General features: G+C 38.5%; 1 protein-coding gene across 6 annotated transcripts in view; it reads left to right on the top strand.

Moving 5' to 3' along the window:
• Positions 1-13,099, top strand: part of LOC111505208 (phospholipase A2 isozymes PA3A/PA3B/PA5) — a 63,661-nt gene that overhangs the window by 33,877 nt on the left and 16,685 nt on the right. For 3 of the 6 annotated variants that reach the window (XM_074183451.1, XM_074183448.1, XM_074183449.1), the window contains exons 2-4: positions 4,340-4,479; positions 6,561-6,721; positions 11,272-11,410. In XM_074183451.1, coding sequence (XP_074039552.1) covers positions 4,421-4,479; positions 6,561-6,721; positions 11,272-11,410 — 359 coding nt within the window. In that variant the 5' untranslated portion in view covers positions 4,340-4,420. Of the gene's footprint in view, positions 1-2,755; positions 2,792-4,321; positions 4,480-6,560; positions 6,722-11,271; positions 11,411-13,099 lie in introns of those variants that run through there. The other 3 variants (XM_074183450.1, XM_074183446.1, XM_074183447.1) reach the window with 2 other exon arrangements.

Below are 13,099 nucleotides of genomic sequence, written 5' to 3'. Positions count from 1 at the left end.
AAAATACTTTTATATAAACACTGAATCATACAGAAAACACCTTTCTCTATTCAATTTGTATTCCAAACTTTTATTATGGAATCAAATCAGATATCATTCACAGTATTGCTTCAATGAAGTAAATGAAGTAAACGAAAGACGTAAAATTTCACCTACATGGAACACTGTCATCCTCATTGGTAGACATCCGATGTTTCGCGGTTAGACGCTTGCCTTATCACCTCTTTAGTATCAAATATATATAGAATTCATTCATAAAAATACGACCTCCTGTCACGGAATGACTTTGATCTACTAATGTCAGCGATGACAGTATAGTCTATAGCTATAGGAAGTCAATTTGAATAACATAAAAACAAATAGTTACCGAACGTCGGCAGTTTCTTTGTATAGCATGAGCGGCGTGGTATAATTCACGAGGAACACTGTCATCCTCACTATATCAATACCCTTATAATAATACCTCCAGTCCGACCTCTAATAATACTCTTTATATGAGAGAAAACGGTCGGCCGCCTCTTTTGAAGTCGCAAATCACTATTTTAATTGCTCATTAGCGGCGTCCTCAAGGGTTATAGTGGGTAGAAATATCACAGTGACTTTTTGAATGAATTGCATTGCATACGACCAGGTTGCTTTCTTTGATGTACCGGCATGTTTGCATTCTTAAAATTCTTTCTAGCCAAAACTTTTCTCACTCCAAAAAATCAATCTCTCCCAAAAATATACCCCTTCCAATAAAAACAAGATTCACTGCATTATTCATAAGTTAGTTACAAATAAAAGTAGTAAAAACATAGATAGTTTCATTTCTCTTTTCTTCATTAATTAATCAATTGATTATAAAAAATTAAAATTTTTTGAACATTTTTTAAAATTTATTTTCTCATAAATACAAGTATTCTATTAAAAAACATACACTTATTTATTTGCATGCTATTTCCTGAGATTTTCAATTGATTAAGTTTATTGAATTAAAAAAAAATTAAAAAAAATATTGTTTTTGTCAGATAATCCCTATAGATAATCGTCAGATTATGAGACAGCACGTCTAAAACATAAAGATGAACCATATATATCTTAATCTGACGCGCTTGAGTATTTCAAAATGGCGAATTTTTTGCACATTATAATAATGGCCGCGAGTTTGCGTCACATCGAAATCGTCAGATTATTTAATGAGAGCTTTTTTTTGTTGCACTTAACACCCCCTTAGAAAATCTAACGCGTTCGATTATTTTTTTTTCTTTTAACTTTCAACCACCCACATCATGCAAACGATCATATTAACATACCAACATTATTAAAAATACCTAGGACATTGATGCTATCAATATCTGACGCGTTCGAGTATGTCCATGCAACAGTATTTTTTTACATATTTAATAATCTATAGCAGCTTCCCCCAGCGATGAAAAGGTATATATTATATAACATTTTTTTCTTCTTATGATCTAAGCTTTGCAACCTAATATGTCTCAATGACTCTCGGGTAAATTCCCATTTTGCATCGTGGGCTCCCTGCTATTATATTCGAAGCATGGAATAGTCTTCCAGACACGGCTTTCTTTACCCGGGGGTTCAAGCGGTTCAACAAGTGATATTCCGGAGAGGGGCATATAACATGCTCCAGGTTCAGGTGAAAACACCTCACCCCTTGCCCTTCATGTAGACCTATGACTTTGTAGGTACATGTGGCAGATACCCAACAATAACTGACCCAGCTAATGCCGGGCAGAGAGTTGAAGTATAACCATCAGGCACCTGTGCAACGTCTTCAACTTGGAAGATTCGTCGCAAGTTATTTCCCACTATGAAATTCTTTCCATTTGGGCGATACGACCAACCGATAGACCAGTTGCGAGGTTCTTGCCCCATCATCAGTACTGGGCATGGTCTCTTCAGAACGGTGTGAACCGTCTGAGGATATCGATCTCGACCAAACTGAACGTCGTCTTCATGTCATTCAGGTTGGAGCCCAGCTCCCTTACCCTTGTGGCTGATTTTTGTCGAAGAAGGACAAATGAGTTCATTACTGAGGGGATGACGGCATGACGTCCTCAGACATCAGTGCCGCCTTTCACGGGGTACCTCTACCTGGCTGGGGTGGGATGGATGAAAAATCTGCTCGTCCTTCAAAGGGGGACATGAGGGCCTCATTCGACAGAGTGTCGGGGTCTTCTATGTCTTCTAGATCGGGAGGGGTCGTCTACAGCATAGTCTATAGCTTCCTTAACTAACACGACCAGACTAATATAATACCAGCTAGTCATGGAATCTCTCTGCAGTTGATTCAGAGTGATGTACACTGCGCCACCTGCAGACAAAGCCAGAAAACAACTCCATAAACACATAATCCGGGGTGGGAGTCGACATAATGATTAATATAATAATAATAATATATTCTTTTTTTCATGTAAACATTTATATATACAACACACTATTTACATATATATGGTACAAACAAATATTGAAAGAAAAGACGTCAAATAAAAACAATAATTTCAGCAGTGGGGGGAAGTTTCCCCCCAGTTTCCCACCCTTTGTGATTGTTACCCTTTGAGCTCCCGAAGTTAGGTATTCCGTAGAGGTGCATATGACATGCTCCAGCTTCAGGTGAAAACATCTTACCCCTTGCCTCTCATGTAGACCTACGACTTTGTGGCAGTGGACATTCCACTGAATCATCTGTAATAAATGTTCATGACTGGCTGGCTTTATATTTGTTTGGTAGTGATACTCAGACGGTTCACGTCGTTCTGAAGAGACCATGCCGGGTGCTGATGATGGGGTAAGTACCCCGAAACCGGTCTATCGGTTGGTCGTATCGACCAAATTAAATTACTTTCTGCTTTTCATAGTGGGAAATAACTTTTTTGCTTCAACTTTCTGCGCGGCATTAGCTGGGTTAGTTGTTGTTTTTCCGTCGGGTATCTGCCCACGTACCTACAAAGTCGTAGGTAATTTTTTGTGCAAAAAATTATTTATATTTTAATAAATAGATATTTTTCTTACGAATGAATATTTTTTTGAACAAAAAACTTGCAAATACTATTAATTGTTGTCAAGATTTTTTTTTGTGGTCCTTCAAAACGTTTGAAATTTTGTAAATTGTAATTTATTACTCAAAAAGTTGCCGACCCCTGATTCAGATGAATGTTTCTAGATTTTATTTGGAAATTTCGGTAGAACTATTATTATTATTATAAATTTCAAACAACAATAATATTATAGAAAATACAAATGGGTACAAAAAATTACTTATTGATCTAAATGAGGTTGTCAAACACATATAGCCTACATTTCAGTATGTCGTCCTCCACGTTCGATACAAATTATGGTCCTTCTACTGACATCTGTAACTGCATTTTTAATAAATCGAGGATTTATATTTGCACAGCACTCGCGAATGGTATTTTCCAGATGTTGTATGTCAGTATATGGTCTACTTCGGTACACTTTTTGTTTCAGGTAACCCCACAAGAAAAAGTCTGAAGGCGTTAAGTTGGGTGATCTAGGTGGCCAATAATGTTCCCAGTTACGTCCAATAACTTTGCCTCTGAACATTTGTTTTTCAGCAACCGTGTGATGTATTGGTGCGCCATCATGCTGATACCATAGGTCATATTTAATATTTAAAGGCATATTATCTAAAACTTCACTAACCTCATTATTCAAAAGGTTGAGATAACCGACGGATGATAAATTTTTCCTAAAGAAAAATGGCCCAATTATTTGATCGTTAAGTATCCCACACTATACATTAGTTTTAAAGGAATACTGATCACCACATGGAACTGTGAAATTGGGATTTTCTTGGGCCCACCATCGGCAATTTTGAGAACTTACCGTTCCATTTGAAGAGAACGTTGCCTCATCTGTCCATAAAATTTTATACGGAAACTTTACATTTTCTTCTCTCTCTCCTTGAAACCAGAATGAAAACCCCAAACGGACATCAAAATCTCATTCTTTTAATGTGTTAATAAATTTTGGCATGTAAGGCCAAAATTTATTCTTTAATAAAATTTTTCTAACACTTTCTCTTGTAATCGGTATTTTTTATAATATCGGTTATGCTCGTTTGCCCGTGTAAATTTTTGTTAAATTCGATCTAGAAATGCACTTTTTCAATTTTTTTCAAAAAAAAAAGTTGAATTTGACAAACACTGAACGTCAGTGGGTCGCAGTTGGCCGCATCATTTTAAGTTAAATTTAATGCACAAACAAGTGCCGAAGTTAAACTTCATTGAAACTTTTCGAAAAAAAAGTTTCCCATATGGTGCGCACTTTAATGGTGACACTGTTTATATTTGTATAGTTTCTCTTAATTTTTCAGCTAGTGCAATTACTAACCGTATGGAATTTTTTGCTGGTATACGAGACTGCAGCAAGCACTGTGTTCATATGCAATTATGGAATGTCAAAAATGATAGAACTAACAACCAGGCCACCTTATTGCGTGGTTCAGAAAGATAAGTAGGTATATAATTTAATTTTTTACCTTATAACTGCAGTTGTATATGAAATCTGTTTTAGGCACCTCCCTGATAAACGAATTGAAAACATTTTTTCGGTAGATATTTATGAAATCAATTATCTAAACCCCTATAAGTGTTTCTTGGGCTTGAGGTATTCATCAAAAACAAATTTTTTAAAGCCCTCCAACTGTTTCTCTAGGATTTATTTATTCGGTTGTTTCAAAAGTTTTGTCCGTTTAAATGTCATGTGTTTTTGTAGCACCATATCTCAATAAATATTTTATCTACTGTACCGTGGAATATACCGATCTATAGAGATAACTCATGGGCTGAAAAGTTCCTGGCCTAAGAAAAAAAAAAGCGTTTTTTCGTTCAAATTTGGCTTTTTCATCAACGTTATCTCCATCGAGAGCTACACAATCATTCCAGCGCTGTCTTAACATTTCAATAACACTTTTGTGGAGAGATTTATCTTTTGCCTCAGAATAGGCCTCAGTTTCAGCAATAACCCCTTCGTTCGAGCGGAATTTCTTACCGGTGAGATCTTTTTGAGATCTGCGAACAGTCAGTAGTCGCTGGGAGCCAAATCTGGCGAATACGATGGATGTGGGAGTAATTCGAAGTTCAATTCATGTAGTTTTGCCATTGTTTTGATTGACTTGTTACACGGTACGTTGTCTTGATGAAACATTTTTTTGCCACATGCGGTCGTTTCTTTGCAATTTCGGTATTCAAACGCTCAAATAATGCTATATAGTATTCACTTCTCAAGATAGTCGATGAATAATACACTACGCACATCCCAACATACCAAAGCTATAACCTTCCCGGCCGATTGTTGTGCTTTCGGTCGCCGTTGACGAGGTTCACCAGTTGCTCTCCACTCAGATAACGATCGTTTTGATTCCGGATTGAAGTGATGGATTCATGTTTCATCCACTGTCACATATCGACGCAAAAATTCCGGTTTGTTATGTATAAACATGGCCAAACACTGCTCATCAATACGTTGTTGATTTTGGTCAACAGTGAGCTCGCGCGGCTTCTACTTTCAACAAAGATGTCTCATAGTCAAATGATCAAGCAATATAAAGCCAACACATTCTTTTGATAACTTTACAATGTCAGACAACACAAGCTACTTCACTTTTCGATCATTCAAAACGATTTTGTGGATTTTTTAATGTTTTCTGGCGTTTCCGTCTCATTTGGACGTCCACTGCGTTCTGAATCATCGGTGTCTACAACCACGTTTGAAGTCAGCAAACTAACGTTTGATTGTTATTTCTAATGGTGCGGAGTCCTTATAACACTATCAAGCCATTGCTTCGCTTGAACAGTATTTTTTCCCATCAAGAAACATTGTAAAATTAATACACGAAACTGTTTTTGATCCATTGTTTTGAAAATAACTAAAGTAGTGACTCTTAGCACAATAACTTGCAAACTTATGGGTAGAATATCATGAAATTTCAACACCTTTTTTTTGAAGGTTAATACTAACTGAAAAAGGGGTGAATGCAATAAGACAAGAACAATCTATCATATATTGCGTCAGAAGCAGCCATCACTGGTCAACGTAAGAGGTCCGATCCTGCTTCATGACAACGTCCATCCACACAATTCACAAGTCACCGTCCACCAACTGACTACATCTTTTCAAGCACGAAGGCAAAACGGCCTTCGTCGACTTCATCGAATCCCAAGCAACAAATTGCTGACGCAATTAATTGACTTATGTTACGTTATCAAACTGATTCAAATGACGCTTATTTTGATTGAATTGAATAAGTATTACAGTTTAAAGTAGACTCATAAAAACGTACAAAACTTTTGATAAAACCTAATAAAAAGTATAAGTCAACCCTGAGAAAATATTGTATAGCAAAGTGAGTGAAAATTCATAATAGAAATTCAGAAACCGTATTCACCATAATGCTGTCATTCGTGTTCTGATCAATTTCAAATAATTTTCATGGTAATAATATTCTGTGGGATAGTTATTTCTGTAAAACATGAAAAAAAAATGAATATGGTTCATGTGGCATTGACTGATAATGTAATGTTTGGCAATTCCAGAGGAAAAATTAGAGATATGTTACTCAATACGGATTCAACAAAAATGAAACAGATGTCTGATAACTCGATTGAAGAACTCGAGGAAGCCTGCAAGAAAAGTCAAATCAAATCGCCTTTTCAGGGTGGTTTCATATATCCAGGAACAAAGTGGTGTGGGCCAGGTGAGAGAAACTTTTTTGGATACGAAAACTGGTATATATATAGTTAGCATGATTCATTCAACACCTTATGCGGCCAGTCTTTTTTTTCTGTTATATTTTCGACATTCATAATAAGAATCTTTGAGCAGATCTGAGAACCTTTCGAACTGTTTTACATTATTATAATAGTTGTCTTTTATTTCTAATTTTTATTGGCATATTGTCTTAAATATGCCAATGTTCAGAAATAAATATATTATATCACTTACCTATTTAGTTACATTCTTTATTTATGCTGTTTGAATGAAGAAATACTATTCGAATTTCAGGGCGAGCACATCTTAGGACAAACGAAAACAATTTTCATATCAGAGAAATTGCACTCAAACCGAACGCAGTCTTGCATAAATTCATTTTATCATCATTATACTTATTGGTATTCACATTTCATGGAAGTAAATATATAGGGCCAGTTATAATAATATAACTTCGTTATTCTTTCAACCCACGTCACAACCAAAGTTAGCAGTAGTAGTACATCAATCATATTTATTAACCCTATTGGTGAATGTTTAGAGAAATGATATAGTTTATACAAAGAAAAATCAATACCAAGAAGACTGAGATGGTTGTTTATCGGGCTTAAAACCTCCCAAAATCTTCAAAAGCAAACTAAACTTCTCTGAAGAGGTGAAATATCTTGGTACTATCCTCGACAAGAAGCTAACATGGAACTCTCACTTACAGAGTAGAGCAAAAAGATCTTACGTGGCTTATGAGCAAGGTCGGAGGACGCTGGGACGCGCATGGGGTCTTTCACCCCGTGAGATCACCTGGATCTACACTGCAATAATAAGACCTATGTTAACGTACGGAGCCATTGCATAGGGATCGAAAGTTTTACAAGCAACGGCCATCCAAAAAGTATATCTGACGAAAATCAAGTAGTTTTCATAAAAGAGCTATAAAACAACGCATTTTAAATTTATCATTTCAACCTTTATCTTTAAAAAATTATTTAAATACATAAAAAAAGAGGAATGAAATAATGCATTCAACATTTAAAGGGATTCGTTTCTATTTCACCATTTGGCAACATCGGTTATATCTCATAAAGGACAATGAATCTGTTATGAGACAAACAAAGATGACATATTTCAAAGGCGTGCTGTTCTGTTAACTTATGTTCCGAGATCCGAGACATTCTGTGACATATGACATTTTGTGCACCTAACATATCTTCCTCTATATAAATAAATAACAAAACAACTGTTGTTTATGTAGCTTGTGGAGGTGGTATTGAACTATAATTTATATTTTGCCTTAATTGTTGATTTATAAAGATACTTTTCCTTTTTTATTTTGTTCAAACTTGCATTTGCTGTAATAACCCAAATTGGAACATTTCCCATTAATTACGGGTCTGGCCCCTATGGACCTGTACGTTAAAAAGGTTGCGTTAATGTCCATGTTATGATTGTCTGTATCTGTAGAGTAGGGAGGGTGAGTGTAAGCCCACAGTACTTAGGCCACATGTGAACCATTGTACATCCTCCCGAGGAGTTGTCCTCCTAGGTCATCGTCCATACTGTCCTTTCCAGGAAGGTGGACAGGTCACTGGGAGACATCTCTTTTATATCGGCAGGTGTAGGCCGAGACTCGCCGAACACACACTCTCTTATTGACGATAACTGCGGGCACTCGCACAGGACATGTCTGACAGTCTCGTCTTCCTGTTCACACATCCTGCATAGAGGTGTGTCGACCAGCCCCATATTATGGAGGTGTTTCCTTAGTTGACAGTGACCAGTCAAAAATCCTACTGTTGGGCGTAGATTTTTCCTGGTTATTGCCAAATATTTCTTCGGCGCCAGCTTCCCAGGGTCACCCAAGGTGATCCTGGCAAGATTACATCCTTTGGTTTCGTCCCATCTCTTTAAGGGTTGAGCATGGGTGTAACACTCGACCAGTTCCGCAATTGTCGAAGTCATCAGGCCGTAGGTGCCACTGGGTCCTGAAATTCTTAGTCCAGTCGCTTCCTTGGCTGACAAATCGGCAATGCGATTACCTTTACTCCTGTCGTGCCCTTTAACCCACCTCAGGATAATGTTATTATCTACCGAGGCTTTGGCTAAGTCTTGGTGACACTCTAATACTAGCCCTGAGGTTATACGTTGTCTATTCAAGGCTAATAGGGCTTGTCTGCTGTCAGTGCAGATTGTTATGTTTTTGCCAGAAATTCCTTTCTTGGTTAATTTTTTTGTGGCGATTGAGATACCAGCCAGTTCTGTTTGGACCACGCTGGTATTTCTTTCCATTCCCCACTTAATTCTTAGGCTTAGTGATCTGGAGTACAATCCACACCCTGAGCCTTTTTTGGTTTTTGAGCCGTCTGTGTCAATCCGTATTGCATTTGTATCATCTGACTCTATGTTCTGCTTTATTTGTATTTTGTAGGGTTTATTAAACACACGCCTGGGTTCAATTGCATCGCTTGTTGCATGCAGCAGAGGTTGCGCAGTAAGCGCTTCCCGCCACAGGCCCAGCCTCAATTGACCCATTCCTACTTCGAGGTTTACACCAGCCGTGCGCAATCGTACTATGGCCATCAAGGCAACCTCCTTAACGTACAGATCAAGAGGGGTCAGACCCGTGATTAATTCCATTGCCGCGGTTGGTGTTGTTCTCATGGCTCCTGTGATGTTTAATCAAGCCATTCGCTGTATTTGGTATAATTTTTGGATGGCCGTTGCTTGTAGAACTTTCGGTCCCCATGCAATGTCTCCGTACGTTAACATAAATCTTATTAATGCATGGTAGATCCAGGTGACCACACGATGTGAAAGACCACATGCGCGTCCCATTGTCCTCCGACATTGCTCATAAGCCACGTATGCTCTTTTTGCTCTACTCTGTAGATGAGAGTTCCATGTTAGCTTCCTGTCGAGGATAGTACCAAGGTATTTTACCTCTTCAGAGAAGTTTAGTTTGCTTTTGAAGATTTTGGGAGGTTTTAAGTCCGTTAAACTTCTTTTTCTGTTGAAAAGGACCATCTCAGTCTTCTTGGGATTGATCGACAGTGAGTGTTCCTTACACCATGTATCTATCAATTTGAGCTCATCCTGCGCTCTATAGCACAGTGTGTTTACAAATTTGCCGGTCTGCAAGATAACTATGTGATCTGCGTATGCAATTGTGTATAATCCATTTTTGTTAAGGTGATTAATCAGGGTGTGCAGAACTATGTTCCAGTGAAGGGGTGATAAGACCCCTCCCTGTGGGCATCCCCTCATGACCAATCCTTTCACTGTGGTGTCTTCTACATTAATACTTATTGCTCTACTAGAGACCATCTTGAGTATCCATTCTCCTACTACCAGGGGTACATTCCTGGAGTGTAGTTGCTGTGTAATTGTTGGAAAGGTTGTTTTATCAAACGCTCCCTCGATATCTATGAATATACCTAGGGTGGATTCTTTATTGTCCAATGATCTCTCGATTCTGCCAACCACATGGAGAAGGGCATACTCAGTAGACCTTCCCGGAGTATATGCATGCTGATTTGGATGAAGTGGGTTGTGAACTAGTACTTCATCTCTTATATACCGCTCACATGCTTTTGGTAGGTTGTAGTCCATCCTACCTGGTTTGGGTATAAATATTACTCTTACTTCTCTCCACTTACTGGGAATATACCTCAGAGCTAGAGAGGCTCCGAATATTCCAACCAGGTGAGGCATAAGAGTGTCCAGTCCCCACTGAAGTAGGGACCGTCAGGTCCTGGTGACTTGAAGGGGGAAAAGCCCGATATAGCTCATCTTATTTTGTCCTCATCAATTACTGCACTAGCAGATAGTCAGTCGTATTGTGAGGGTGTTGTTGGTACATCCATCCAGTTCGTCGTTCCAGGAAATACAGAACCTGGGAAATGAGTTTTCATAAGAATCTCAGCACTCTCCTGGAGGTTGGCGGCTTTGTCGCCATTTTTCCTCGTCAGGATGCCGATACTCTTATGGTGGTCATTTGATAGTGACTTCTGTAGTCTAGAAGCTAGTGGGAAGTCTTCGATTGCGCACGGCTGGTGTAAACCTCGAAGTAGGAATGGGTCAATTGAGGCTGAGTATATGGCGAAAAACGCCTACTGCGCAACCTCTGCTGCAGGCAACCAGTGATGCAATTGAACCCAGGTTTGTGTTTAATAAACCCTACAAAATACAAATAAAACATAACACAGAGGCAGATGCTACAAAATGCAATACGCATATACAGACGTCTCAAAAACCAAAGAAGGCTCAGGATGTGGAGTGTACTCCAAATCACTAAGCCTAAGGATTAATAAGCGGGGAATGGAAAAAAATACCAGCGTGGTCCAAACAGAACTGGCTGGTATCTCAATCGCCACAAAAGAAATAACCAGAAAAGGAATTTCTGGCGAATACATAACAATCTGCACTTGCAACCGCCAAGCCATATTATCCTTGAACAAATAACGTGTTACCTCAGGGCTAGTACTGGAGTGCCACCAAGATTTAGCCAAAGCCTACCTTATTAGTTTTTCCTTGTATTTTCAGGAAATAAGGCCCAGAATCACACGGATCTAGGTTTCCACGTTAAAGAGGATAAATGCTGTAGAGACCATGATAAGTGTCCCAGATTTCTTTCAACTGGTGAATGCTCCCAGGGCATTTGCAATAATTCTCCGTTTACAAGGTAAGAATAATATTGGATAATATTTTTCTGATTCTAGAATCATCTGTCATTATACAATACAACCCTTATTACCTTTCATGTGAACCTACGACTTTGTAGGTACGTTTGGCAGACACCCGATAGAAAAACAACAACCAACCCAGATAATGCCTCGCAAAAAGCTGAAGTAAAGCTATCGGGCACTTGTACAACATATTTCATTTGGAAGAATCGTTCTAAGTAACTTCCTATATATGAAAAGCTGAAATTAATTTCATTATGTCGGGATGACCACCAATAGTCCGGTTGTGGAGTACTAGATCCACGTCAGTACCGGGGTAGTCATTTTGAACAGAGTGAACCGTATGAATATCCCGGACGGACAAAATTGATTCCTACAAGTCATAAGCTCTATCTCCAGTTGATTCAGGAGGATGTACCACTGTGCCACCTGCAAACAAAGTCCGGAAGCAACTCCACTCCTGGGTGGGAGTAAGAATATTCTGGAGAGGTGCATATTACAGGTGAAAACACCTCAACCTTGCCTCTCATGTAAACCTACGATTTTGTAGGTATGTGTGGCAGATACCAGACAGAAAACTAACAACTAACCCAGCTAGTGCCGCACAGAAAGCTGAAGAAAAACCATCAGGCAGCTGTGCAACATCTTTCATTTGGACGATTCCACGCAAGTAACTTCCTATATAAGAAAATCTGAGAGTATTTCCATTTGGTCGGGACGACCATCGATAGATCAGTTTCGGAGTATTAGCTCTTCGTGAGTACCGTGAGTGTCATTTCAGACGGAGTGAACGAGGAAATAGTACTCCGAAAACAGTCTATCGGTTGGTATGTTGGTAGTGTTGGTACACTCTTCTCGAACATATTCAGTTTGTTGGTGACAGGCATGGAAGTGCTTTGCGTGTTCGGCGATTTTCCCCTATCGAAAATAATGAATCAAATAATTTGTACCAAATTTTGTGTTTAAAAAGGAATTTAGTGCTCAAAAACACCCAAAATGTTGACAGTGGCATACGATGATTTTACTCTTAGTCAGAAAAGTGTTTACAAGTGGTACAAGTTTTTCACAGAAGATCGAGAAGATGTGAATGACGATGCTCTCCTAGAATGCCCCAGCACATCAACAATAGATTAAAATGTTCGTGGATGTTCATGGATATATGGTTATGACATAGAAACCAAAGTCCAAAAATTCCAATGAAAGAGCCCATAAGAGCCAAGACCAAAGAAAGCATGCCAAGTTCGATCAAATATCAAGGTTTAGCTCATTGTTTATTCGATTACCATGCATCAGAAATTCTTGCCAGATGGTCGCGTACAGTCAATAAGGAGTATTATCTTGAAGTTATGCGCCGCTTGCGAGAAGCAATATGAAGAAAACGTCCAGTATTGTAAAAAAACAATTCATGGCTTCTGCATCACAATAATGCACCCGCTCAATCGTCATTGCTTGTTTTTTGGCCAAATACAACACACTAGATTTCGCCCCCTGTGACTTTCTTCTGGGAGAGCTCAAGGACATACCAAAAAGTGCATATTAGGAACTGCTTCGATAATTGGAAAAAACGCGGACACAAGTGTAGACGAACCTTATATAATTGTCAATTATTATATCTGAGGGGACGAAATAGAAATTGGTTAATAAATGAATATTTTTCGAGAAAAATTAAAATTCGCCTTATTTTTTGA

The sequence above is a fragment of the Leptinotarsa decemlineata genome, unplaced genomic scaffold (assembly GCF_025532065.1).
Source record: "Leptinotarsa decemlineata unplaced genomic scaffold, Ldec_3_MD MMD2_tig00026340_RagTag_RagTag, whole genome shotgun sequence".
Taxonomy (NCBI): domain Eukaryota; kingdom Metazoa; phylum Arthropoda; class Insecta; order Coleoptera; family Chrysomelidae; genus Leptinotarsa; species Leptinotarsa decemlineata.
This window is presented reverse-complemented; position numbering and strand designations above follow the sequence as displayed.